Source organism: Monodon monoceros, unplaced genomic scaffold (assembly GCF_005190385.1).
Source record: "Monodon monoceros isolate NGI ecotype Baffin Bay Population unplaced genomic scaffold, NGI_Narwhal_1 Super_Scaffold_3, whole genome shotgun sequence".
Lineage (NCBI taxonomy): Eukaryota > Metazoa > Chordata > Mammalia > Artiodactyla > Monodontidae > Monodon > Monodon monoceros.
This window is the reverse complement of record NW_021703780.1, coordinates 60,766,283-60,794,151: the sequence shown is the minus strand read 5'-3', so window position 1 is coordinate 60,794,151 and position 27,869 is coordinate 60,766,283. Positions and strand designations below refer to the sequence as shown.

Below are 27,869 nucleotides of genomic sequence, written 5' to 3'. Positions count from 1 at the left end.
CCTTGTTGACATAGTACCTTCCATAATGGCCCTCCTCATTGACATGACACCTCCTGGGGGCTGTCCTGACCTCTCTGGATGAAGAAAGCATGTGTCTTTCTGGCCCCAGATATCTCCTAGAGTGTGCAGGCTTCCTTTGCTGACCTGTTTTACCATGGGGTTACGTGGTTTGCTGGAGGAATCACTGTACTGACTGGCCCATGGTCGTTTGAGAGAGCTTCATTCAAAGACTTACTCTCCAAGTCAGGCTATGTGGATGGATCACCCCCCCCCCCCCCCCCCTCTTTAAGGTTGCTGGAAACAATGGTAACTAGACTTATCATGGTGATCATTTCATGACGCATGTAAGTCAAATCATTACATTGTACACCTTAAACTTACAATGCTGTATGTCAATTATATCTCAATAAAACTGGAAGAAAAAAATTTAAATAAAAATATTAAAAGATTGCTGGAGATAACAACAACAAAAGGTACTAACCCCTACTCCCTAAAACAAGAGGTTTAAACAGAAGGATGTATTCCCAGTTGACTGCAGCCCTGGCCCCTGGGATAGGGCTGGCCCACACTCCCCAGTCCGGTCCCCCTAAGTGATCAGGAGGTTGGGTCTCTGCAGTCAACAAGCAGTTAGACCTAGGGCTTCCCTGGTGGCGCAGTGGTTAAGAATCCACCTGCCAATGCAGGGGACATGGGTTCGAGCCCTGGTCCGGGAGGATCCCACATGCCGCGGAGCAACTAAGCCTGTGTGCCCCAACTACTGAAGCCCGTGTGCCACAACTACTGAAGCCTGTGTGCCTAGAGCTTGTGCTCCGCAACAAAAGAAGCCACCGCAATGAGAAGCCCTCCGCACCGCAACAAAGAGCAGCCCCTGCTCGTGCAACTAGAGAAAGCCCACGCACAGCAACGGAAGACCCAACGCAGCCAAAAATAAATAAATAAATAAAATAAATCTATAAAAAAAAAAAAAAGAAGAAGCAGCAGTTAGGCCGGATGAGTATAGATTCTTATTTAACCATCTCCCTGCTAGCTTTTTATCAGAGAAACTTGAACAGCTAATCTCTGATGGCAAGGAGAGACCATTGGCAAAGGACTCAGGGAACACTAAAGAAATGGGAACTTCAGTAACTTCTGAACTTCTGGCAGACGGAGAAGGGGAAGGGCCCTCATTCTGTTCGTGTCCCTGAGCACACATACAGATGGGTTTTTTAACTCTGCTCCTTTGGTTCTTCCCCATCTGTCCTTGTGATCCTTAGTGACTTTCAAGTTCATCATGACTCACACTTCAAGGTCTGGCAAAATGAATCTTTTTAACATTTCATAAAATGTTAATGTGATTTACACTGGCCCTGTGGCAATTTAGCATATCATCCTGACTTATTTGCAGTGGTCATAAACTCAGTTATATTTGTTGTTTAATTCTGCAATTCCCACATGCAAAGTCTCTTATTATGCAGATTTCTCTACTTCTGTGAGCCTCTTTGAATTATCCCTCCACCCAGTACAATTCCATTCCATGTGGAGTGAAATGTTAAAGTCCGGGTCTTATCGTGGCAAGAAGCCTTAAAATGGCCACAGTCCCAGAGGGGTTTATACATAGATGTGTTCATTTGCTCCAGATTGTGGCCCAGACAGGGCCCATGACCTCGTTATGCATCTCTAACATACATCTCCAATATGGCATGTGTCTTTGATCATAAAAGGGAAAGATACAACAGAAGGTTTGGATGGCTCCCTGCAAACCCATCACCACTTTAAAAAGTAATTCAAAACACAAGCCCTGCAGACAGTTGATCGCTAGTGTCCACTTTGGAGAATCATTCAGTTACTTTAGAAAATTAACTTGCATCATTGCATATAAATTTCTTTCCTAGGGAGTTTGGGAATTAAGAGTAGGGAGTGAATGGATGGACACAACGGTCCCTGTTTTGATAAACTATTCCAACAAGTCAGATTGACTAAGAATGCCCATGGTTCCTTTTATTTAAAATTGCTCTTTGAACTTTATTGTCCTCTATGATTGTTCTCAGAGCTATGGAAATAGTAAGCTATTTTAAAGGGAACCATGGGTCTCTCACTGAAGGGGTGAGAACATGATGTCCTTTGACTTCTGAAGTCCGTGGGTGTGACTCCCCGAAGCTGGGCCCAGCCTTGTGCATCTCTGTATGCTGGCACCCGGCCTGGAGAGCAGCTCACCATTACCTTGAGTCATGTGGCCCGAGTCAGCCTTCATTGCAATCGCAGCACCAAGTTGTCTTCGGGCCTTCCGCTTCCGTTGTGCGTGCCCTGGTCCTCCTCCTGCGCCTTCTTCCCTGCCCTGACCCCTGCCCCACCAGTGCAGGCCTGGGTCCCAGTTCACCCTGATGCAAGGTTGCACTTGGTCACCCCCAGGCACTTTATTTATAACTGTAGTCGATGTTCAATCCTTTCTGGTGTGTTAACTGACTGTTGCAGTGTTTTTAGTGTATGGGCTTAAAATGTGGCCCTGTCCTTTAAAGAGCCTATGAAGCTCTTGTGTTGGAATGGCAGGCTAGTTCTTCACTTGGGAGGTGCACATGCTATTTGGGGCTGGGGCATGGGATGATCCCCCGTCCTGTCACCTCCTGTTCCTCCATACTTCCAGCAATAGCCTGAAGAATTCCCCCAGCTTGGCCTAGCCCCCACACTCAACTTCTCTGTGGGGATGCTGTGTGGGCAGCCATCAGCCCACTTCCCTTTACTTCCGAGAAAGAGAATGAAAAAAGATTTGCCCTGCTACCACAAGAGGCTGCTTTTCCCAAGCCAGCCAGGGGAGTAAGGTGGGTGGAGTGGGGAGGGGGACAGGGTTATGGGGGGAGCATTGGTGTGCCTTCTCAATCAGGTCCTGCCTGATCTCCAAACCAATGAACGAGCAGCTTTACAGCTCAGATACCTGGAAGGACAGGTGGGAGTCTCTTTCCAGGAGGAGGTATTTCCTGCCAAGCCAACCAGAGGTCTGGGTTGGGATTCTTGCAGCCCAAGTAAAGGGGAAGAAAATTCAGGAGATGGGGTTTGGGGAATTCTCCTAAACATAGGTGTGATTTCGCCCATGAATCTCACTGACAGTGGCCTTGAGAAGTGAGCCCCTCGGGCAGGGGCTTCTGGGGGATGCTTTCCTTCCAAGACCTGGCACTAGCCCTTTATACCCAGTGCTTTGTTCCAGAATTATGGCTGCTTTCCTTCTGCCACCAACTTGGCCACTTGCCTCCCATGCCCACAGTCCCCAGGCAAGGCTCACAAAGCTACAGAGCCATCGACGGCCAAACACGCCAGGTTCCCTTTCTCAGGTCCTTGCCTAGAGGTGCTGCCAAAAAAATCACACAAAAGAAAAACCAGGCCCCAAACATTTTGAATTCCGGGGAACTTTAAATCTTCAGTTTAAATTCAAACCACATTTTCAAATTATTTTTAAACGAAGCACCTATTTAAACAAAGTGCATTTTAAACAAATACCTTTCCCTTTTGATATCCTGGAGATTCCCTAGAGAGCCAGCAGCTGGGAAATGTTTTATTCCTTTTCGAGTGACTGTTGATGATAATAGGCCAGTCTCATCACAAGGCTCCTGGCCATGTGTGGACTTCCCTGGGCAGGGCCGGCTCTGCTGACGAGCCATTTTTCATGTGCTGGTCTCCAGTGTCAGACTGCTCGGGCACAAATCTGGCCCTGCCTCTTACTAATCATACATGCCTGAGCAAGTTACTTGACCTCTCTGAGCCTCGGTTTCGTCATCTTTAAAATGTGGATTAACATTAGAACCTGCTCTGTGGGGTGGCTGTGGGCATTTATAAATTCTTATCAAGTGCAAGCACGGACCCTGCACATACTAAGTACTCAGTGTTATTATTAAGACTGGCCTGGTATCTAGACTCCAAAGGCTTCTCATCCAAGAAAGGGAGATTGGTTTCTGAAACAGCAACTTGCCTTGTGGTTCTTTTTGATGTGAATGTGGGAAATTAACTATTTCCAGGCAGGCAGAAGGCTGGTCTTCCTGCCATTGGTGAGACTTTCCCCTCAGTTTACCAGTCTGTAAACAGACCTGATCAAAGAGATTTAGCGTGTCTACACATTTATTCCTCCACAGCCTGCAGGCCTTGCTGCCCCAGGTCCACTGGATTAATGACACTATGACTTTGGTAGTGTGAGAGTCCGGCACCCCCTCGTCACAGCAGGCCCCATTCAGATGGGTTATGTTGGTGCTGATGCTCAGGCCCTCCGTGTCAGCCAACAGCTCCAAGTACTTCATAACAATGGCAGCACTTCCTCCCCTTCTGCTGGTTGATTCCACCAGCTTTGGCAACTTACGGGAGGGCAGCTCAGTGTGGTACCCTGGGGGGTGGGGAGGGCAAGTGTGCTGAGGTCAAACCAGAATCTCCCAGCTGCCTCCTGAGCTCAGCAAATAGGGACTTGAGGTCACTTCTCTGAGCCTCAAAGGCATGCTGGAGTCACATGAGTCAGCACATGTAGAAGGACCTTAACAGTCGGTGGGCAGGGCCAGGCCAGGGCAGGGGAGGTGTGGAAAATTTAAGGAAGGACTCACACTTGCATAATCCTGAGTGTGATGAAGTTTGCCCCTAGGCACCTTACCTGCCTCGCGCTGAGTCCAGCCCAGCCAGCCAGGACTCTGGGCTTTAGATTGAGAGCCTAGTTGCTGCTACAGTTGCTTCCCGACTTAACACCCTTCAACAGCGCCCCAGCAGTACTGCCCCAGTAGCAGTAGTTGTAATGTGCTCTCTATCATTACTAATATCAACAATAACAGCTAACATCGATTGACTACCTGGCAGCGTTCTAAGCACTTCATAGGTACTAACTCACTTAGTCCTTACGAGAATTCCATTATTACCCCCGTTTGCAGGTAAGGAAAGTAAGGCACAGAGAAGCTAAGGAATATGCCCAACAGGACACAGCTGGTAAGTGGTACCAAGCCAGGAATTGATCCCAGGCAGCCAGATTCTAGACTCTAAGCTCTTCACCACTACACAAAGCTGCTAAGATATGCTGGTCCCACTGGGTGAAGCCCAAACTCCATGGCAGCAACCAAGCCCCTTCCTGGCCTGGCCCCTTCCCCTGTCTCCAGCCTCCTCTATCCACATTTCCTTGCCCTCTGGCCAAACCAAACTCCCTGGAGTGGCTATAAGGAAGCTGTCGTCTTCACACCTGTGACTTTGCCGCTGCCGTTCTCTCTACCTATCCTTCCGACACCTGTTTCTCTATAGGCAAACTCCTTATTCATTTTTCTAGACCCATCTTAAGTTTCCTCCGTGAAATCTTCCTTGACCACCCCCAGACAGTTAGTGGCTGACCTCAGCATCTTCAGAGTACCTTGACCTTTCTTGGTGCCCTCAAATTGCTGACTAACTGATGGGGTCTGATGGAGTAGACAGACAGGCAAACGTACATTCAACTTCTGTGAATTCCGCAATTGCCTCCTGCAGGGAGTAGGCGGGAGAAATCATGCAAATGGTGTGAGTGTCCCCACGGGGTGGATGCAGGGTGGAAGGGTGAATCGCCGGCCCTTCTGCTGGTGTCCCTTCCTCCAGCTCTCATGATATGTGCATCCACAATTTAACAAATTGGATTTTGCAAACCTGGTCCCTAAAATCAAATCAGTGCTTTATCTGGTGCTCAGTCTGAGAAGCAGGGATCTGCTCCGTGGGGGAGCAGACACCAGCCACCGCCCCATGGACTCCTTGAGAGAGCGATGTGGGTCTGCAGTGTGACGTCTTCCTGAGAGAGGACAGGGCTATTTCCCTGAAAGTGATTATCTCCTTATGGGCTTGCTTTGGAATCTGACTCCCACACAGACTGTGACTGATCGGCCACGCTGATTCACAATCGTACTGCTTTGTTGCTGAGTCTGAGTCCTCGACATCCTGGGAATTCGTCCCATGGGTCTTCATATGTATTTCCTGGTGCCCAGGCTGTGTCCAGTCCCTGGCTGGGAGCTATTCTGCTCATCTTCGTTGGGCAGAGAGAGTGGATGAGGGCAGAGTGTCCCAGGAAACCACACCCAGCTTTGAGGCAGCAGGTTCTGACCCGTCTAAGAAACCGTAAATTACATTTGTCAGTCTTTTAACCTGTATTGGACACATCTGGGAACAGATAACTTCCTGGTGAATCCCCTTCCTTGCATTTACTTCCCTTACAAAGACATAGGATGGTGGGGAAAAGGAATAACAGGGCGTTTGTACAATATCCTGTGATATGCGAATAATGAATGGTGATCAAAACAATTGGAAATTCCCGCCCGAGAAGCCGCTGGTGAGGCAGAAACACCAGCAGAAACTAACCGAGGCGTCCTAATAAAGAGAGGTCGGAAGGCAGGAGAGCTGAAGATGAGAGCTGTGACTCATGTGCCCACGTGTGGTGCCTGCAAGCCCTCCAGCCCGACAGCCCATGTGCTGCTAATGTGAGGGTCACCTTGGATTTCTTTCAGCCTGTGAGATCTCAAAATCACGCCAGAATCTGGAGCTTTGGGTTTCTGGGAACTTGGGTAATAGGTCTTCCAAAACACCAGACCAATGAAATACCAAGTTCCTAGGGAAACAAAAGAAAGAGATGCTGAAGAAGAAAACGCCCATCCATTTTCTTTAAATTACAGTACATTTATCAAGCACTCAGATGTGCCAGCCCGACTGGGGGGTAGGGGTGGGGTGGCAGGAGGCTAAGATTTATTCTACAGTGTTGGAATTTTCAGTTTCAAGGGATGATTAATGGTGGTGAGTGGGGAAGAGGGGAAAAATGTGCAACCAAGATGTCGTTCTCAAACTCTAAGCATTTGTGATAAATAAGTTATAAGTGATTTTACTCAAGCAGTGGGGGGGGGGGCCTCTCTGCTACTTTCATTACAGTAGAATAAGTGCCTCTAGTGGGGGCTCGGTAAGGAGGGTCCAGATTTCAAGTGTATACGTGGTTGAATCATTATCTTCTCATTCTGGCTCTCCCCCTCCAGCTGGTGTATTTATCATTGAGAATGAGGAGGGATAGTTGAAAATGAAAGTCCAATGGATGATGTAGCCTTGGCTGTGACCCTAGGAAACAGCATGTAATATAAATGGTCTCCTGCTGCAAAGGTGGATAGGCCCTTTAGTGTTCCCTGGGCTCTGAACCAGGTGGGCATTCTCTGGTATGAGGCACTGAAGGAGAGATATGAACTGTGGCCTGATCGTAGAACATACTGGGTTGGTCATCTCAAAGTCAGAGCAAAGAAACATGGTAAAATGTTAAAAGTCCACCCCCACGTGAGTCATTTAACCCTTACAAGGCTTCATCTGCTTTGTTTCCAAAAGGAGTTTGGATGAAAATCTGGGTTATTTAGACCCCAAATAAAAAATATAAACAACAGAAGTAGCATTAACAATTCATGAAGGAAGAATTGGCATATTCAATCATTAGAGTTGGGACGATTGGTTTTCCATCTGGAAAAAAATAGACAAAAGGAATCCCTACCTCCCACCATAGAGGGGAAAAAAAAAGTGGTTCCGATACAGATTCCCAGGTCCCATGTTGGGCCTACTGTAACTTAGAACTTCATCATTTTTAAAGCCCTCCACAGACCACTTAGAAACCACTAGTCTGGACTACTAACTCCCAGGGGTCAGGAACTCCAGGGCTTTTTTTGACATTAAATCTTTTGCACCCTGGATGATCCCTGGAACATAATATGAACCCGGAAAATGTTTGAATGAATAGAAGATTTCAGATTCTAAAAGAAAAAAAATGAATTTTTAAAAAAGATTGTACATTTTTCTTTGGCTGTCATTGATAATGGAATAGATTGTCATATATGCAGAATTATTTGGGATACTGACCTGGCTGATAACAGGAGAGAAGAACTGAATGGAGAAATTTTAGTAAGATCAGCCTTTTCTTCTCAAAATCTAATTTACAGCTATTTGAAATTATTACACATACCTTGGGAACTAGGCCCACCTCAAAATATTATTAAACCATATTTTAACTGTGGTCATGATTATTCCTTTTTTCATTTATTAAGTGCCACGTTGTGTAGAAATACAATCTTTCTAGCACAAGTTTTTTTCCCTTCTTTTTTATTTATTAAGGTGTAACTTAAACATAATAAACTTCACCAATTTTAAGTGCACAGTTTTGCTGAATTGTGGCATTTGTGTACAACCTATAATCACCACCATGGTCAAGATACAGAATGGTTTTCTCATCCTACAAAGTCTCCTCTGCCCCTTTGTATTCCGTCCCCTCCCCCCACCTCCATCCTTAGGGAACCGCTGATCTGTTTAGGGTCTAACGCTCAATTAAAATAACAGTAATATATACACTACCAAACGTAAAATAGATAGCTAGTGGGAAGCAGCCGCATAGCACAGGGAGATAAGCTCGGTGCTTTGTGACCACCTAGAGGGGTGGGATAAGGAGGGTGGGAGGGAGGGAGACGCAAGAGGGAAGAGATATGGGAACATATGTATATGTATAACTGATTCATTTTGTTATAAAGCAGAAACTAACATACCATTGTAAAGCAATTATACTCCAATAAAGATGTTAAAAAAAAATAACAGTAATCCGGACTTCCCTGGTGGTCCAGTGGTTAGGACCCTGCGCTTCCACTGCAGGGGGCCCGGGTTCAATCCCTGGTCAGGGAACGAAGATCCTGCAAGCCATGAGGTGCAGCCAAAAATAAAGTAACAGTAATCATAATTGTAGAATCAGGAACTTTAAAATATTTTTGCCAAAGAGGAGAAATGACAAATAAATTGGTAACCTAGCCAGCCAGGCTGCAACCCCGAGATGGATTACAGCTTCACTTGACAGTGAATTAGCCCCCCTGGAGACCCAGGGTTGGAGGCCACGGGAGAGCGTGCCGAGCCTTCAAAGACCCGGTACCCCAATAATTTTTTACAGATAACATGGTAAGACCTTTTTTATGATTACAGAAAGAGAACGCAAGGGTTGACATAATCAGCTCAGATATACATCTGACAACTGGGTTTCTGAACATGCATCTGGACTCATTTTTAATCTGGTATCTTAAAAGAACCCCTGGGCCTTCCGATCTTTCTCAGAAGATTCTTAGTGACCATGCTGCTTGAAGATGAAGCATTCAAGTAAAGAAACTTCTGCCTCAGAGGATGTTTTCTTTCTCTGAGGCTATTAATTAAAAAGCTCAGAGTCCCTGGTTCCCACCAAGATTTATAGCCCAAACTGAAACACAGGAATGGTAGTAAGTCTATGAGAAACTAAATGCGGCAAAAACAAGAATGTGGAGATTTTGTATGGTGCTCTTGGGAGGGTCATCAGTTCTGCTTCCATGTGGGCACCAGGCACTGTTTGGGTCCTGAGACTACCACTGAAAAAGACAGGCAAATTCCTGCTGCCTTCCTGTAGGCAGCAACTCGCATTCTGATACTGGGAGGTGGGAACAAATAACACGGGTCCTCTCAGAGAAGAGAGCAGGGATGAAGGGAAAGCAGGTACAGGATGGCTGGGGTAGGGGTGGGGTGAGCATTTTGGGTAGCTGGTCGGGGAAGACTGCTCTGAGGAGGTGATCTTTGAGCTGAGACCCAAATAACAAAAAGGAGCCAGCTATTGCTAGAGAAAGAGCATTTTAGAAATCAGGACCAGTACATGCAAAGGCCCTGAGGTTGGTATGTTCAAGAAAGAAGGCAAAGATGGCCCGAGCACAGTGACCAAGGTGGAGAGGGGTACAAGCTGAGGTTAGAGAAATAAGAATTCTTGCTCCAAAAATGCAAACCTGAGCCCTCTTGAAAACAAAGTCACGAAGCCAGCTGTGCTGGTGCCCCTGTGCTCTGAGAGATGTGTCACTGCTGGGCCGTAGTTGAGAATGCTTACATTTGCAAAATCGCTTCTTATTTCCTCGGATACTGATGATAGATGAGCTGGCAGGGAAGGTAGAGCTTTTCTAGCCCAGTCCCCTCATTTTACAAATGAGGGAACAGAGGCCCAAAGAGGGTAAAGTTCTTCCCTCATGACCCGGAGGAAATTTTTGCATTTCATTATCACAGGTTGAGAGATCAATTTCCACCCTATATAAAGAGCTGCTGGCTGGCCGCTCTGGTGCAGAGTGAATGGTGGGGAAGAGGGGTACAAGAGGAGGTTGACAAAAATCCAAACGTTTGATCGCACACAGCAGCTAGGCTGTGGGAACACAGGCACGCCCATGCACTGAGTGGGAGGAGAAGTGAGTACAGCTCTCGAGCAGGCTAGTAGTTCTGGTAAAATGAAAGCACGAGGTTGGTCAAAAACTGGAAAGAACTCAAATGTCACTGAACAGGTGCCTGGATAAATAAATTGCAGTCTTTCCAGACAATGGAATACTACTCAGCAATAAAAGGGAGCAAACTGCTGATCCATGCAGTTGACTCTCAAACACGCTGAGCAGAAGCAGCCAGGTATGAGAGGGAGTAAGTAAGCACACCGTTTTGCAGGAAGGTCTAAGTCAGGCAAAGCTAATTTATAGTTTTCTGGGGCCAGGAGTGGAGCTCGACTGCAAAGGGCGCTGAGGGAACTTTTGGGGGTAATGGATATCTTTATATCTTGATTGTGGTGGTGTACATGTGCACACACATTTGTCAAAACTCTTAAGTAGGTCCTTTTATAATGTATGTAAATTATATCAATAAACTTGATTCTAAAAATTTTTTAAAGGAAGGGAAAAAGTAAAGCTTTTGGTTAAATTGCTATTTACGGGCTAAACAATTACCAAGCACCTCCATGTACAAGGCGCCATAACAGGTGCTGACCAGCTGTTGGTGCAGAACACGGTGGGACAGAGGCACCGACGCCAGCCCCTCTCTGTGAGCCCCATGGTTCCCTCCGCCAGACAACTGGCCTCCCATCCTCTGCTCCCAGCCCATCAGCCACCCAGAGACCACAATCAGAACCCAAGTCAGGGAAGGGACAGTGGCTACTTAGAGGAAAAGTAGCTCTTCCTTTTGGTCTGAGAGGACCTAAAAATCCATAAAGCAAAAGGAATGGGAAGGAGATTGGGCTTGTTTGTGAATCAGGGCCCCATCCCGACTGGTGGGCACCCACCCCTCTGTTTAGTAACCAACCTCCATCTCTCTTGCTTGATAATGTTTGTTCAAATAATTTTGCTGAGCCCCAGTCTGAGGTATTAGCATTGTTTGGCTTTAACTTTCCACGTTCATTGACACAATATGTTTGTATCTAATTTCTGCAAGTTTTCCCGGCCTCCACTACTGCATGTATGTGTGAACAGGGTATGAAGTGGCCTGGGCAGGGGACAGCAGCTCTTTACAGATAAGCATGTCTCTCTACAGAAAGATGGTTTCTGTGTGTGGACTTTCACCTACAGTCATATTGTGAAGAGATGTGGCAGTTTCTCTCTATTTAATATTGCACAGATGGGTATCTGAAAACATACCTCTCCAGACACCTAGGATGTGGTGTAGTGTTTTTAATTTTTAGAAAAATTAATCAGCCAAATAAGAGATGTGTGTCAATGCCCAGCCCTCAGTGGCTGGGTTCTTGCCCACAGGTGAGGATAATACTTTCATTTTGCATCATCCCACTTCTCAGACCTGGGGGAAGGAACAAAGGGGTCAAGGAGGTCATCCTCCTGGACCAACTGAGGGGACGGCAGCAGGTTGGCAACCCTAAATCATCCTGTTCACTCCATTTTTCTTCCTTCCTTCAGAAACTTACAAGATTGCTCTGCCACATGGAAGCAACATTACAGTCCTCATAAAGCCTGGGGCCCCAACTCTGCCAGCGAACCTATGTCAGATCATTTCTAAAACACAGGTAACCCCATTGTCCATCAAAGCCGGAGAGACAGCAGTCTTTTCCTTTAGCTGCCAGGATCCAGAGAATCACTTTGTTATCGAGATCCAGAAGAATATTGGTAAGTATGCACTCATGGACTGTTTGGCCTCCCTGCCTCTCTTTTACACGCTAAGCCAGCCTCTACTGCTAGGGAGGTGAGATCTGTTCTGAAACTCCGCACTCTCTTTAGCTTTTATGTGGCCATTCACAGTTCTAAGTGCTTTACATGGTTTCAGTTTTTTAATCCTCAGAGCAGCCCTAGGAGAAGTTCTCAAAGAAAGTAACTTGCCTAAGATGGCACAGCTGGTGTGTAGCAGCAAGATGGGAGCCCAAGTATTCTGGATCCAGAGTCTTTGCCTGTAACCACTATGCCATACTGTTTTGTAACAGAGCTACGGATTCTCAGGTGATGCTCTGCCTGATGTGCTAAAAACATCTGGCTGAGCAGGAGCAAAAGTCAAGGGAGTTGGAGGACAGAAGAATTGGAAGGTTGAGAAGATAAGAGTGGGGAAATGGGTCCACAAGGCACAATGGGAAAAAACAGCAGCTTTGCAGGCTGAGGGAGCTGGGTTTGACTTCAAGTGCCAGGGCTACTGATCATGTGGCCTGATTGCATGGCTTCATATGAGTTACTTAACTGCTCTGTGATTTAGTTTTCTGGTCTGTAATATAAGAATCATTGTACCAACCGATAGGGGTGTTTTGAGGAAGAAATAAAATTATGGATTGAGAGTGCATGACACACCAGAATTCAACAAACTACAGATATCTGGTGTTGTTAATCATAATTTGAGATAGAAGATTGACATAAGACACAATAATCAGGCAGAAAGAATTAAAGGTATACTTTCCCAATCATTTTAAGGTGGCATGCCAACTAGGAACTAACAGATATATCAGTAACAGTGAGAACACTATTTTGATCTAATCAAAGCCATGCTCAGAAAACTTCTTCACCTTTAACTGAAAATAAATGAATTGGCAATAGATCATGGGAGAAGAAAAAGGATAAAATAAACCTTAAGAAGAAGGAATTCATAAAAATAAAAGGAGAAATTAAAGTACTTAAAACCAGTTTTAGGGCTTCCCTGGTGGCGCAGTGGTTCAGAGTCCACCTGCCGATGCAGGGGACACAGGTTCGTGCCCCGGTCCGGGAAGATCCCACATGCCGCGGAGCGGCTGGGCCCGTGAGCCATGGCCGCTGAGCCTGCGCCTCCGGAGCCTGTGCTCTACAATGGGAGAGGCTACAACAGTGAGAGGCCCGCATATACCGCAAAAAACAAAACAAAACAAAACAAAACAAAAACAGTTTTAAAAACTGTGTTTGATAACTAAAACCAAGACCTGGTTCTGTGTAAAGACCAATTAAATAAACGAACTCTGACTAGTCTCCTGGAAAAAATAAAGAGAAATTACAGATATACAGCATTGAATGTATAAATGTGGGTTTAATGACATATACAAAGCAGATTGCTAAAATTGTAAGAGACTATGATAATAAATGTGAAAATCTGAATGACAGGATGATTTCCAGGGAAAATTTAATGAGCCAGATTGACTCAAAGAAAGGGAGGAAACCTGAATAAGTAAATAACCAAGGAGGAGATTGGAAAAATTGTCCAGTGTGAAGGAGAACAGGGTTTGGGTTAGTTAGAGATGGTTTCATAGAGTAGTCCTATAAAACTCCAAGTAGCAGATAATTTCTGTGATATTTAAACCATTCGAGAGGTAGGTTGACAAACCTTTTCTGTAAAAGACCAGAGAGTAAATATCTTAGGCATTATGTGCCAGATGGTCTCTGTCACAACTCCTCAGCTCTGCCATTACAGCACAAAATCAACCGTAGACAATAGGTAAACAAATGGGCAATGAATATCCCACATTCATTTACAAGAACAGGTGTTTGGCTTGATTTGGCTATTTGCCAAACCCTAGTCTAGAGCACTGAAAGAGGTAAAGGTTCACAGTTCATTTTATAAGGCTCTTACCACCCTGATGTCAAAATCTTCCACCACATAAAAAAGAAGACCACAGACCAATCTCTTATGAATATACATACATGCCAAAAAAATCCTAAGTAAAATATAAATACATCAAACCCCAAAACTTGCATTAAAAGACGAACACAAGAGCAGGAGAGCTTATTGGAAGATGGAAGTTTAACGTACTGCTCTGTGTGATTAGGTGAAAGGGAAGAAACTGCATTTGATCATCTTAATAGATGGTCTTAAATGTTTTTAATAAAATGCTCTTAGTAAACCAGAAATAGAGGGATGTTTTCTTAATCCAATAAATTGTATCTATCAAAAACTGATAACAGGGACTTCCCTGGTGGCACAGTGGTTAAGAATCCGCCTGCCAATGCAGGGACACGGGTTCGAGCCCTGGTCTGGGAAGATCCCATATGCCACAGAGCTACTGAGCCTGCGCTCTAAAGCCCGTGAGCCACAACTACTGAAGCCCGTGCACCTAGAGCCCATGCTCCACAACAAGAGAAGCCACTGCAATGAGAAGCCTGCATACCGCGACAAAGAGTAGCCCCTGCTCGCCACAACCAGAGAAAGCCCGCACACAACGAAGACCCAGCGCAGCCAAAAATAAATAAATTAAATAAATTAAAAAAAAAAAAAAAAGACTCCATGCTTCCACTGCAGGGGGCATGGGTTCAATCCCTGGTGGGGAAAGTTCTGCATGCCTTGCGGTGCGGCCAGGAAAAAAAAACTGATAGCAAATATATTTAACAGCCAGACATAGAAGTGTTACCAATAAATCAAGGAACAACATAAGGATTCTCACCATGCATGCTTTTGGTCACCATTATTCAAAAGTTCTAGTTAAGTATTTAATCTTAATAAATACATAGAATATATATGAAGCGAAATGTACAATCTTACTGAAAGACCAAAGAGAAGATGTAAATAAATGGAGAGATATACCATGTTACTTGATGAAAATCTCAGTATTTTTTAAGTGTCATTTCTCCCCCAGATTAATTTATGAGTTTAAGTCAATTACAATTAAAATCTCAATGAAGCTTTTACAGAGTTGAGAAGACTATTGATATACTTAAGAATTCAAAGGAATACTGTGTTGCTATTAAAAGAATGAAGTAAATCTATGTATTTGACATGGAAAGATGCCCCAGGTCATTTTGTTCCATTGAAAACAATGCAGCTTTTAGTAGAATAGTTTGTATAGTTTAATCCCACTTTATTGAATACACATAATCATATGGAGCCCAAAGTCTGGGGGGTTAAACACCAAAATGCTAACCTTATATTATTTCTATAGTGAGTAGGGGAGGGGAACAGGTGACATTCATTGTCTTTTTTCTGTTCTTCTGTAGTGTCATTTTTTTTACAAGCATGCATTACTTTTACAACCAATTAAGCCAAGAAAGTGACTGCCATCTTGAAAAAGGAGAAGGGTAATGGGACTTCCCTGGTGGTCCAGTGGTTAAGACTCGACCCTCCCAATGCAGGGTGCCCGGATTTGACCCCTGGTCAGGGAACTAGATCCCACATGCCACAACTAAGAGTTTGCATGCCGCAACTAAAAGATCCCGCATGCCGCAACAAAGATCCCGCGTGCCGCAACTAAGACCCGGCGCAGCCAAATAAATAAATAAACATTATTTTTTAAAAAAAGGAAAAGGGTACCACAATCTTATCTCACAAGACACATCTCACAAGACCAGTCTCACAGACCACACACAGTTTACCATATAATAAAAACCCATGCTCACAATTTTTGAAAATGTTTTGAAAATAAAAATTTTAGATTATAAATCTAGACACTGGAATCAAGTTCAGTGTTCTGCTTGCCTCTTGTTTTTAAAAACCTTTCCTGAATAAACATTCTGAAAGTGTCAAAGTTTAGCCCCTCTGCAGTCATCCCTTCTTTTTTTTAATTATTATTTTTTAAAATTTTATTTTATATTAGAGTATAACTGATTTACAATGTCATCCCTTCTTGAATGGCCCCGTTAAAGCTAATGAAAGTAGAAGTCTGTGCTGGGGAAAATGAGGTGTGAATCGCTTCAGAAATTACACTTCTCCGTCCTCTGGGTAGGAATCATTTTAGTTATTTAACATTTTTGCACTGGACGGGGAGCAGAAAACTTGGAGGCATGCCCATCATTTTGACTACTCTTACTTGTGTATCCATTCTGAAAACAAAGCTCTTAGCAACAAATTAAAAAGTGCTTGCACAACCTGACACCGCCAGGGTCTCATGGCTGGTGGCAGAGCCATGGCTGAGAGACGGGCCTTTTTGACTCCCGGTACTTGGTACGGAATTAGATCAGAGTCGCTTGGGTGGCCCAGGCATGTGTATTTTTTAAACATCCTCCAAGTGAGTCTAGTGTGGAACCAGGGCTGTGAACCACTGCCTTAGTAGGGGTAAGTGATCCCACAAGAACACAGAACCCAGTAGGGAACATGGGAAGTGTAGTTGAAAAGTTATGAAAGAGATGGCTTGATAGAAACAATGAAGTTTCCACGAGCTCCAAAACATAGGCACTATCCTTACCTACACACAAAGTATAATTTTAGCTGCATTTGTCACCTTGTTATCTAACCTTGTTTTATTGGTTAAGCAACGCAGTGCATTGGCAAGAACGGAAGTCGACCAAACACAGCCTGGGCTTTTGTCCTAGGAGCGTGTGCACTGTGAGCGCCACACGGCTCACCCAGACTCCAGGGCTGCTTTGCAAAAATTAGAGTTTTGACGTGATGACCTCAGAGGTCCTAGACAGCTCTGAAATTCTCCCATAATTCTATTTCGAGTTGGCAGTAGTTTCAAATACTCCACTGGAGCAGCAGTAAAGACTTGCAGATTATTATTACAGTGGCCAAAGTCCATTGCACTTTTCAGATTCCCTGCTGGAGACAACAAAATCCTCACTATTAGGCTGCCTGCTTTCTCTTAGTGCCTCCCTGATAGCAACGTTTCTCCCTTTGTTTTAAAAAGGCTTAGGAAACAAAGTACGTCAAAGGATGTCATTAAGTGTTAGCCTTTGGGAAAAAAAAATTCTACTGCAGTGGTAATGAAACACCAGCATGAAAGCCAGGAGGCAAGAAGATGACCTTGCCTCCAGGTTCCAGCCATTCAGGGGCTGTACATTCAGAGCGTACTCAGTCTGTTGATGAGTGTGTTGATGGAAAAACCAGTTTTAAAAGGTAGAGCTTGTCGCAGCACCCTAAAAATTGAGAAATCATGACTCTTTCGGTATAGAGGAAGTAGGATATGTATCCCAAAGCACAGGCTCCACTGCAAAGGGCCTCCCTCTGGCTTCCAGTAGGGCCTGGGCAGAGATCCACCAACTGGACTAGCTTAATCTGGAAAACAGTGCGGGTCCCCCCTCCCCGACCCATGCTATCCCAAAAATAGAGTGTTCCTATGACATTTTTCACAAGCCAAAATGGCGTTAAGTCAAAGAAGCAATTACCTTAGGACACATCTTGCTAACGGATGTGTAAAGTAATTTGAAATAAAGCACAAATGCTCACGGACAGAGTTCAGAGCTGTAGCAGCGTGATGCTGAGATGCTGTGTTGTTCCTGGGAAAGGAGCTTGGCGGTGCCACTTGCGGGGTACCCGCTGCCTCTGTAATGGCTCCCTGCAAAACAAACACTGAATGCTCTTTTCGCTTTCCACCTTTTTTCATAAATGCAAAAATTCTCTTTGGATTTATTTTGGTTAGCGGAAACAAGTACCAATGCAAGTCTTTCATAAAAGCAAAGTGGAATAAAGCGAACGTTCAAAAAGCAGGGGAGGACTTCCCTGGTGGCGCAGTGGTTGAGAATCCGCCTGCTGATGCAGGGGACGCGGGTTCGTGCCCCGGTCTGGAGGATCCCACATGACGCGGAGCGGCGGGGCCCCTGAGCCATGGCCGCTGAGCCTGCGTGTCCGGAGCCTGTGCTCCGCAACGGGAGAGGCCACAACAGTGAGAGGCCCGCGTACCGCAAAAAAAAAAAAAAAAAAAAAACAGGGGAAACTTGTAGTTAGGAGGTGACTTGGGTCTGGTTCCCTAGAAGCAGAGCCTGACATGAGGATTCTTGTCTTTAAGTCATGAATCAAGAGAGTGCCCTGAGAAACCTGTGAAGAAGTGAGGAAAGCAGGGTAGAATGAGGACAGCAAGCAAAGATGTGGTTTTAGCTGCAGGCTGATCTGGAGCTTGAGTGACAATTGCCAGGCTGTGTCATGTGAATCAAGGATGTCAGGCTTTTCACTCCTGGGTTGGCAGTGATTGGCTGTGGGTTGACACTCCCTGCTGGGATGGGAGTCAGGGGCAGGGAAACCTCTCAGGCTTTTCTGCCCCAAGGCAGCTCCCTCCAGCCAAGGCACTTCCCCAGAGAGGGATGCATCCGTGAGCCATTGGCAGCCAACTTTCATGTAGCCAGGAGATGGGTGGGCCCCCCAGAAAACCCCCCCTCCAAAGAGTTCACTACAGGGGCTGAGGAGGGGCAGTGAGTGGCCCAGTAGCGTTTGTGACCAGATTGTTTTGTGACTGTGTTTCAGACTGCATGTCAGGTCCATGTCCTTTTGGAGAGGTTCATCTTCAGCCCTCAATGTCAGTGTTGCCCACCCTCAACAGAACCTTCATCTGGGATGTCAAAGCTAACAAGAACATCGGCCTAGAACTGCAGTTCTCCCTCCCTCGCCTGAGGCAGATCGGGCGGGGGGAGAGCTGCCCTGACGGAGTCACTCACAGCATCAGCAGCCGCGTTGACACCAAGATGGTCGGGATCGGAACCTTCTGCAGCAACGGCACTGTGTCCCGGATCAAAATGCAAGAGGGAGTGAAAATGGCCTTGGCCCTCCCGTGGTTCCACAACAGAAAAGTCTCCGGCTTCAGCATCACAAACCAGTTGTCTATAAAACGTGAGCTCGCCATGCCCTCCCCTCTGTTTGCTGAGGTTGAAACCTACAAAATCACGCTTGCTCTCCATCAGAAATGGTCAGATGTTGGCAATTGTGTGATTCCATCTGAATACCTTAAAGGAAGTCCCACTCTTCTGTAAGCATGTGGGCCAGTCCTGGTGTGAACCCACCCTCCTCTGTTAAACAAACCAGGTGGTGACTCTTTCTTTTGTCCTTTGTATGTGAGGCTTGTTTTCAAGAAATGAAATGGGACTGGCTCTACAGACCTTAATGACTCTGTTTCTCATGTCTTTTTCCCGTCTTCTGTCTCTTTCACAGTTTCTAGAATTGTATCGGTATGCCAGATACAATTGTATCTGTATGCCAGAGCTGGCCCACAGCAGCTCATGAGTGCCAATTGTTAAGTGTCCTGGAATTTTGTGAGCTGGTATTAAACAGAGCCATTACTAAAAATAAAATTATATAAACTTACAATTAAATAAATTAGTTTAGGAACAAAGGTAATAAGTACTCAAAACTCATTACTTCCTAGTTAATACACTGCATTTTACTATTTATGCTTTGAAGTTAGGTATGCCCATTGGATCTGTATGGTGAAAATCCTATGTGATGGTGAGAGGGCTGTCCATCTCCTTCCAACTCCACGTTCATCCATCTCCTGTTGGTAGCCTGAAATCAGCTATAGTGGGAGTCTTTACACCAAGGAAGTGGGCAGACACTACAAATTAAGGCTTTATTTTTTTTCCCCTGCTGGGTTGATTATTAAACATATACTCACACACCACTGATGTATCCTCATTCTCACTGTCTACCTTGAATTGAGTATAAACATGCCATATCCAGACCCAGTGCTCAGGACCTAAGACCCACTTTCACCTCTTCTCTAACCCCTGTCCCCCCACCCATGGATGACCAGGGCAGGGTCTAATCACCTCCTATTCTCTCGTTTGGGTTCCACCCCCAACAGGCCTGTGCATCATCGAATCTGTGTTTGAAGGTGAAGGCTCCTCCACCCTGATGTCTGCCAACTACCCGGACGGCTTCCCCGAGGACGAGCTCATGACATGGCAGTTCATCATCCCCGCGCACCTGCGGGCGAGCGTCTCCTTCCTCCACTTCAGTGTCTCCAACTGCGTGAAGAAGGAGGAGCGGGTCGAGTACTGCATCCCAGGCTCCACCACCAACCCCGAGGTGTTCAAGCTGAAGGACAAGCAGCCTGGGAACATAGCCGGGAACTTCAACCTCTCTCTGCAGGGCTGTGACCAAGATGCCCAAAATCCAGGCATCCTCCGGCTGCAGTTTCAAGTATTGGTCCAACATCCACAAAATGAAAGCAGTAAGTAAGCCCCACTTTCCTTCCCCTCCCCCTCCTCCAGTGCCTTCTTTCCTTCCTGGGTAGTCTGCTTGGGCTGAGGTTCCCTTCCTACTTCTTGTCTGTGGCTCTGGCACACTTGGACTCTGGACCCTGTAAGACTTTCAGGAAGTGCGTTGCTAGGCAGTGAGACCAGGTCACTGGTGAATGCCGGGCATACTGTTCCACTTCAGCACAGTAAGAAGCTAAGATGATCTTGCATTCAGGGTGATAAGTTGTTTTTAATGAAGACATTGGAAGGTTACCTTCTGGAGCTCATGTCTTGACTGACCCTACAGTGTGGATCAGGATGTCACCAGCACCGTGAGCAGTGATGATAACACTTTTATTGTCTGAGTGCCAAGCCCTGCCCTAAGCACACCACTCACATGGTCTCAGCTAATCCTTATTACAGCCTTGCAGGGGAGACAGGAATTACCTTCATTTATTGATGAGAAGCCAGAAGTTTCAGAAAGGTTATGGAACTAGCCCAGTATCACACAGCTTGCCAGGAGCAGAGCAATCTCAGAACCCAGAGCCTGTGCTTCTGGACCACGCAGAACCCCAGGTTCTGTGAAAATGAGGTGTATCATTCCACACACATTTACTGAGATGCCGTGACTACAGCGAGGCTATATGCCCAGGGCACAACACTGAAGGAGGCACCCGCTCTGAGGAGCTCCCTCTCACAGAGGCTGTCACCCTCAGGGTTGTGTCAGTTCAAGGTCAGTCCCCGAGAGTGAGCACCTCCTTAAAACTTACTCTCTGGGTGCCCTTGCCTCACAGAGAGGAGTGGCAGGGATCCTGAGAAAAAGGTACAGGATGAGTTCAGAGTGGCTATTCCTGGGGCTCATCTATGAGCTGGAGTCTGTGAGTTGTGACAGGTGGTCTTGAACCAGGACATCTGTGATGTGTGCTGACGATGGGTTCTGCCCACAGGGTTGATTCTCATCCTTGTTTTTAATATTACTTACTTCCGGGAAATAGAACCAGGCAGAGAAATTGAGAATGTGAAATGGCATGGCTGATAAATACCTGAAAAGTGACCATGAGGGATCCACTCCCAGGGTTACCCATCTGACACCATCTTGGGAGTGCCCACTCGGTACCCACCTGGAGCCCGGCTCCTCAGGAAGCCTCAGTTCCTTCATATCTTGACCCAAGATTCCTTCTAATTCACAATAACCGTGTACAAGGCATAACTTTATATATACATGTGTGTATGCGCATGTGTGTCCACTGACACATTTTGATGACTCTATGTCACAATTTTATCAGAATGTTGAAAACAGCCATGAAGGGATTCAGAAATGGAGTGGCTTTGAGTTTTAGAAGACGCAGGGATTTGTTTATCATCTCAGTCACGGTGAAGTGCTACTGATTAATTCTGTTTCCTGTAACATCAGCTGGGTTGATTTCTAAATATAATCAAATTGTTAAGCATGCTATTACCAGCATCAAGAAGGATATGGCTTCAGTTTTGAGGTAAATAGTGGTTAACTGCACTTTAGATGTGTTTAGCACTGTCAAGGCTTTACATCAAGCATGGTTTGCATTTTTCTAGGCAAGTGAGTTAACTTGGCCAGCAGAAGTATCTTTACTTAGGCGATGCTGGAGTCCCTGAGAGCTCTGATTTCTGGACATCTCCATCTTGATCCTCTGAATCCCAACGTGGACCCTAAGTTTCAAGAGATTGCCCAAGGCTGCCAACCCTGTGCACTCACACGTTTGTCTGGTTCTGTAAATATGTGTGGACAGCTTGTTTTGCAGGCAGCATGGCCCAGTGGTTAAAGGCACTTACTCTGGAATTGGCCTGCATGGATTCGAAATCCTGATTCCCCTACTTACTGTGTGAGCCTGGGCAAATCACTTAACTCCTGTGTGACTCAGTTTATCTTCAAGTAGAGATAATAGGACTGTCCTCGTAGGGGTGTTGTGAGGAGCAATGAGGTGGCAGTGCCTGGCAGACAGTAAGCACTCTTTAAATGTTATCCTGCAAGGCTCTAGGTCAAGGAAGGGATACAAAGTTGAAAAAGACACAGCACTGGTCCTTAGACGTTAGCCTGTAATCCAGAAGACAGATGAGACTTATAGGATGCAGGAGGTCACTTCCCAGAAGGAGTTTCTTCTTTTTATTTTCTTTTCATATCTTGTTGATTTTATTTTAATAATTGCAATCTGGGTACCCTGCTGGTGTAACATTTGGTGTCTGCGTGGGTGGCCATTTCTCCACGGGCTCCTCTGGGGATGCAGCGGATAGTGGTAGGTGCCCAGGACTCTATACGCTGTGCATCACTGGGATGGACGGAGTTCTCCAGGGTGGGGTCTCGGCTCTGCGTCGGCCGATTCTGTCATTTTCATTCACTGTCTTCATCAGCTGGTGGTAACAAATGCTGTTGGTCTGGTTTCTCTCTTGTACTTTCTTGCACAGATGATGGATGTTTCAGAGGAAATTTTGGCGGGCATCTCTACCCACTTGGCTCTCTTCCACACCTTGGCACTGTCTCTGCACTTGTACTGGCAGGGGTCGTCCCCTCCGTCCTTTCCTCAGTGCTTGTGGTCGGCTATTCCCTGCTTGTGGTTGGTTGTTCTGTGCTTGTAGTTGGTTGTTCCCCAACTGTGGTTGGTTGTTCTGTGCTAGGGGTGGTGGTTCCACGCTTGTGTTTGTTTTGTACTTATGGTTGGTTGGTCCATAGCTGTGTTAAACTCCTATGGTTTGCCAGCAACTTCAGCCACGCCGAAGCCTCCCAGTGGTCTGCGCCAGGGTTCCTGATCTCCCTACATATACCTTCTCCTAGGCAGTGAGGAGCCACACTCTTCAGCTTTGTTTGGTCATCAGGTCACTGCTCCAGCCAATGGTAGCCCTGGGATGGCTTAGTCATCACAAAACACCCCTCCTAACACCCTGGGGTGTGGTGAGAGGAGGGAGGGGGATGCACAAGGAAATTTCTGTGGGTGATGAATATATTCACTATCTTGATTATGTTGATGTGTATACAGGTGTGTATATAGGTTCAAAACTAGGCAAATATACACCTTAGATATGTACAGATTACTGTAATTCAATTATTGCTCAGTAGAGCTGCTTAAAAATTATGTTCTCTGTAAGAAAACAAACAATGTCGGAAAGAAAAGAACAATTTTTGGTGAGGGAGAGTAGTTTATTACTGACATTGTTTAGAAATCCTAGAGCATAGTGACAATAAAAACAAGCCTGGATTTACTCAGATTTATTATTGTTTTAAAATTCTCTGTTCCCCTTTATTCCCTCACAGGGAATGAAATATCCCCACTGCCGTGACCTGGATAGGCCACTGCATGACTCCAAGTCACTTAGCAAGAAGGTGTCCTAATCTATGTGGGATTTGTGGCCTCCAGACACTGTTATGGAGGCTGGGGTTGGTGATTTTTCTGTACGGCGAGTTTTTGTCCCTTCGGAGGGTCTTTAGTTGTTTACAGCATAAGGTAGGTTACAACACACACCACTAAGAGGTAGATGGCTGGAAGCAAATCATTTGTGTGCCTTTTTGGTGGGTGCCCTGCCACCCTATACACATCATGCCTCTCCTCTGGGCCCCCTCTCCCCAGCCCCAGCAGTAGTGCTGAGCCCTTTTTCCTCCTTGCACAGGAGATAAAGTGTTAAGGGGGAATTTGTCTCAGGTGCTCACTGCTCACCCAGTCCTTATTCCCTATGTCTGGCTGACTTTGGACATTGAAGGACCCAGTCTGGTCCTCCACCTCGAAGGACCCCACCTCCATTCCTTGTCACACACCTGCCTCTTCCTTTCTTTCCTCCCCATCAGCAGAGAACTTGCAGAGACACACACTCATCCCCTGGATGAAGGAGCCTTTCACAAACTGTCACTTTTGTTTTAACCCTCCCTGTTAAAGATTCCGTCTCTGTGGTTGGCTAGCTGGGCCATTGGAGACCAGCAGATAGTTCTGGAGTCCCTGGTGGCTTTGCTCTGCAGTCACTGTCTGTACCAGTCATTACTTGGAGTGGTGGATTTTTCTTGGGTCTCTTGGTCCTGCTCTGGCTGATTTTGATTCATTTTCTTATTCAGACTGTGGCAAGAGACTAATATTGTTGGAGTCTTACTCTCAGGTTTTCTCAAACCCCCTTGAAAGGGTCTTTTTACCTTCATGGCTTTCTTTTGCACCTGGAAAGGCAACAGGGTGAGGCCAGAGTGGCTTTGGTTTGGGGGAGGAGGATGGTGACTGAGTGGGAACGGAGGCTTCATGAGAAGGGGCGTGCATTGAGAAGGGGATTTGTACCCAGCAAGGACAAGTTCAGAGGCTTAGCGGGGGAGTCTTTAGGAAAAAGCGGAGCATGAAGAAGGCATTCTGACATTGCCACTGTCTCTGAACTTGGGTTGGCAGGGGCTCTTCTTTCATTCCTTTCTTTGGTGCTGGGAGTGAGTCGTTGTACATGTGTGTGCAGGTCCCCTTGGTCATAGCAGAGCCTCCCATTGCCTACCCAGGGAGACTGCCCTTCTTCTATGTCAATGGCCCCTGGACAGTGAGGCTCCACACCCTTCAGTTTTGCTAGGTCAGCAAACACTATCCCCAGCCAGTGGTGTCTAAGGGTAGGCTTAGACTAGAGAAGGTGCCATTCTTGACACTTCCAGGGTGGGGCATGCTGGGAGGCCTCAAGATGGTGGCTGGAGAAAGGGAGTGTTTCCTCAACACCCTCTAAAGACGTGTCCCAAACCGACCTGCCACCCCTCCTCGTCTCCCCACGTTCAGTCCCTGTGGTGCACGTGGCAGGGAAAAGGGGATTCCTCCAAACAATTTCCCACGGCCACCCCCATTCAGTGGTTCATTCTGTTGTCTCCCTCCCCATCACTACCATGTCTCGTTTATCCATCTGAATGTCTGTGTCCCACTAAACTCCCAATCAGGCATCTTGTCTTATTCCTCTATTTTCCTGCACTCAGCACAGTTTCCAGCGCATTCCAGGCCCTCCATAAACACTGTCGCACTAATCTCAGGAGGCAGCCTCTTGTCCAAAGTGGCTTGAGAGCCAGATGTACTGCGCAAAGGCACAGCCCCTCAGAAGGGGCAAGGTAGATGGGACACAGTGGGAGCACCAGGAGCCTGGCTGCTGGGGGAAGCAGACAAGGACAAGAACATCAAAAACAGAGTGGAGGCAGAGCTGGGAGGGTTTCTCAAGCCAAAGAGGGTGGCTGTCACAGCAACCATGCAAAGTCAGAGCCTCAGCAAGGGTGGAAGCAGCTGTCAGAGGCACCCTGACCCCTCAGCATGCACAGTAGGACCTGACTACAGTGGGCCCAGACTGAAAAAAAACAAATTCTGTATGTGGGCAGCAGGCAGATGTCACCTTGTACCTGATTGTCTCTCCCCCCACCCTACTCTCTACTCTCTCTCTCTACTTTGCTGACAATATCAATTTAGCTAAAACTAGACCCAGAGGACTCCTGCAGAGAATATCTTTCCATGGCTTGAGCACAAGTGTCCTGTGTCTTAAGATGAGTAATGTACAAGCTGCCCTGGCTGATCTGGCCAGCTGTGACCAGATGTGTGAGCATGGATGGCTTACGTTGCCCAAAACATGCAGTTCAGCAATGTCAGAGAACTTGATTTACATTTGTCTCCACCCAACACACCTTGTTTTTCAGTGCTCCATAACACACTCTCATCTTTTTTTTTTTGCGGTACGCGGGCCTCTCACTGTTGTGGCCTCTCCCGTTGCGGAGCACAGGCTCTGGACGCGCAGGCTCAGCGGCCATGGCTCACGGGCCCAGCCGCTCCACGGCATGTGGGATCCTCCCAGACCGGGGCACGAACCCGTGTCCCCTGCATCGGCAGGCAGACTCTCAACCACTGCGCCACCAGGGAAGCCCCTCTTATCTTTTTTGATGGCACAATACTACCATGCCATACCTGGCATTATTACCACTCCATTACCTGGAGATATAAAAAATAATTTTGGTCCTCTTGGAGTTTCATCTAATAGTCACCGTAGAGAGAGAACTTCTCTGTTGTCCCACACAGCCTGTCTCTCATTTCCTGATATTATTTCTAAAAGGTTCAAATGGCCCTGCTGATAACGATCATATGAGTTAATAGTAGTCTACCTGTCTATGTTACTCCCTGTAGTGGGAGCAGACTGCTAGCCTACTACCTTTTGCATCCTCTTCTAGCTTCTTGAAGACACGTTTACTTGCTCTGAAAATACCAGCAGACTGATTGTATCTTCAATCCCTGTAGGTTTCTGGGTTAACATGATTCATATAAGGTAGATGGATGTGTTTCCAGAATGTTATAGCAGATACTTCCAGTAACTGATCTGGGTAAATGCTGGTTGTGGAAATAGTTGCATTGCTTCTTTTTCAGCTTTTATAACCCCCCAGAAGCAACCTGGAGCCCTTAACTAAATGTTGGCGTTGTTTTTGTTTTTTCTTGGGTAACTCCTGCTCTGTGAGTCTTTATTTACTTATTTTTGACTGTGTTGGGTCTTCATTGCTGCATGCAGGCTTTCTCTAGTTGCGGCAAGGGGCGCTACTCTTCATTGCAGTGCACGGGCTTCTCACTGCAGTGGCTTTTCTTGTTGCGGAGCGTGGGCCCTAGGGCGCGCGGGCTTCAGTAGTTGTGGTGCGTGAGCTCAGTAGTTGTGGCTCGTGGGCGTAGTTGCTCTGCGGCATGTGGGATTTTCCCAGACCAGGGATCAAACCCATGTCCCCTGCATTGGCAGGAGGATTCTTAACCACTGTGCCACCAGGGAAGCCCCTCTGTGAGTCTTTAATTTGTCCTGGAAGAGTTGACACATTGTGGCCTCTGACTTATCCCCATGGATAAGTAAGAAATCTCAGGAGTTCCCTGGTGGCCTAGTGGTTAGGATTTGGCGTTCACTCCCTTGGCCTGGGTTCAGTCCCTGGTCGGGGACGTAAGATCCTGCAAGACTTGAGGTGCGGCCCAAAATTTTTTTCTTTCAAGAGAGAGGCAAAGGGAAACTTAGGATGATGGTACAAGGGGACCCAAGACCATACCTGGGCCCCTTTAGATGAGAGCAGTTGAGAAGGCTCTGGAGAGACTTTTCAGAAAGATAACTTGATGATATACCTAATGTTCTCATAGGTATTGAAAGGAGATTTATACAAGCGGGGGAGAGTTTGGGTGTCAAATTACTGATAAGTACATAGAAACTAAGGAAATGATTTAAATGGCAATAACTAATTCTAGGGAAATAAAATCTTGTGCAAGAAAGAGAATCAATAGCATGGAAATAACATAACTGTGTAAACACTGTGTTACTATTGTTTACATAGGCATGATAATGTCAACACAGAATAAAGATCTAACATTAAAAATATGATGGTAAAGATTGGGAAGATGGGTGGATAGCAAGTGTATGGTTTGGATGTTTGCTGGGCATGTGTACCGTGGGTGTGTGTATGTTGTATATGAGGTGTGGGGTGTGGGCAGGGGGACATGAGTGTGGGTGAAGGAGAGGAAATCCTCATCTTCTTTTGTGGGAAACCAACAAATAATACCTGAAACAGGCTCCCCTGGTGGCGCAGTGGTTAAGAAATCAAGCCAATGCAGGGGACACAGGTTCGAGCCCTGGTGCAGGAAGATCCCACATGCTGTGGAGCAACTGAGCCCGTGCGCCACAACCACTGAGCCTGCACTCTAGAGCCCACGAGCCACAACTACTGAGCCTGCGTGCCTAGAGCCCGAGCTCCACAACAAGAGAAGCCACTGCGGTGGGAAGCCTGCGCACCGCAACGAAGAGTAGCCCCCGCTCACCACAACTAGAGAAAGCCCGTGCGCAGCAATGATGACACAACGCAGCCAAAAATAAATAAATTAA

The 27,869-nt window shown here is 46.3% G+C and overlaps 1 protein-coding gene across 1 annotated transcript in view; it reads left to right on the top strand.

Annotated features, from left to right (window-relative positions):
- Positions 1-27,869, top strand: part of CDCP1 (CUB domain containing protein 1) — a 54,906-nt gene that overhangs the window by 13,393 nt on the left and 13,644 nt on the right. The window contains exons 2-4 of the mRNA XM_029244199.1: positions 11,673-11,879; positions 18,322-18,684; positions 19,652-20,020. Coding sequence (XP_029100032.1) covers positions 11,673-11,879; positions 18,322-18,684; positions 19,652-20,020 — 939 coding nt within the window. The remainder of the gene's footprint in view (positions 1-11,672; positions 11,880-18,321; positions 18,685-19,651; positions 20,021-27,869) is intronic.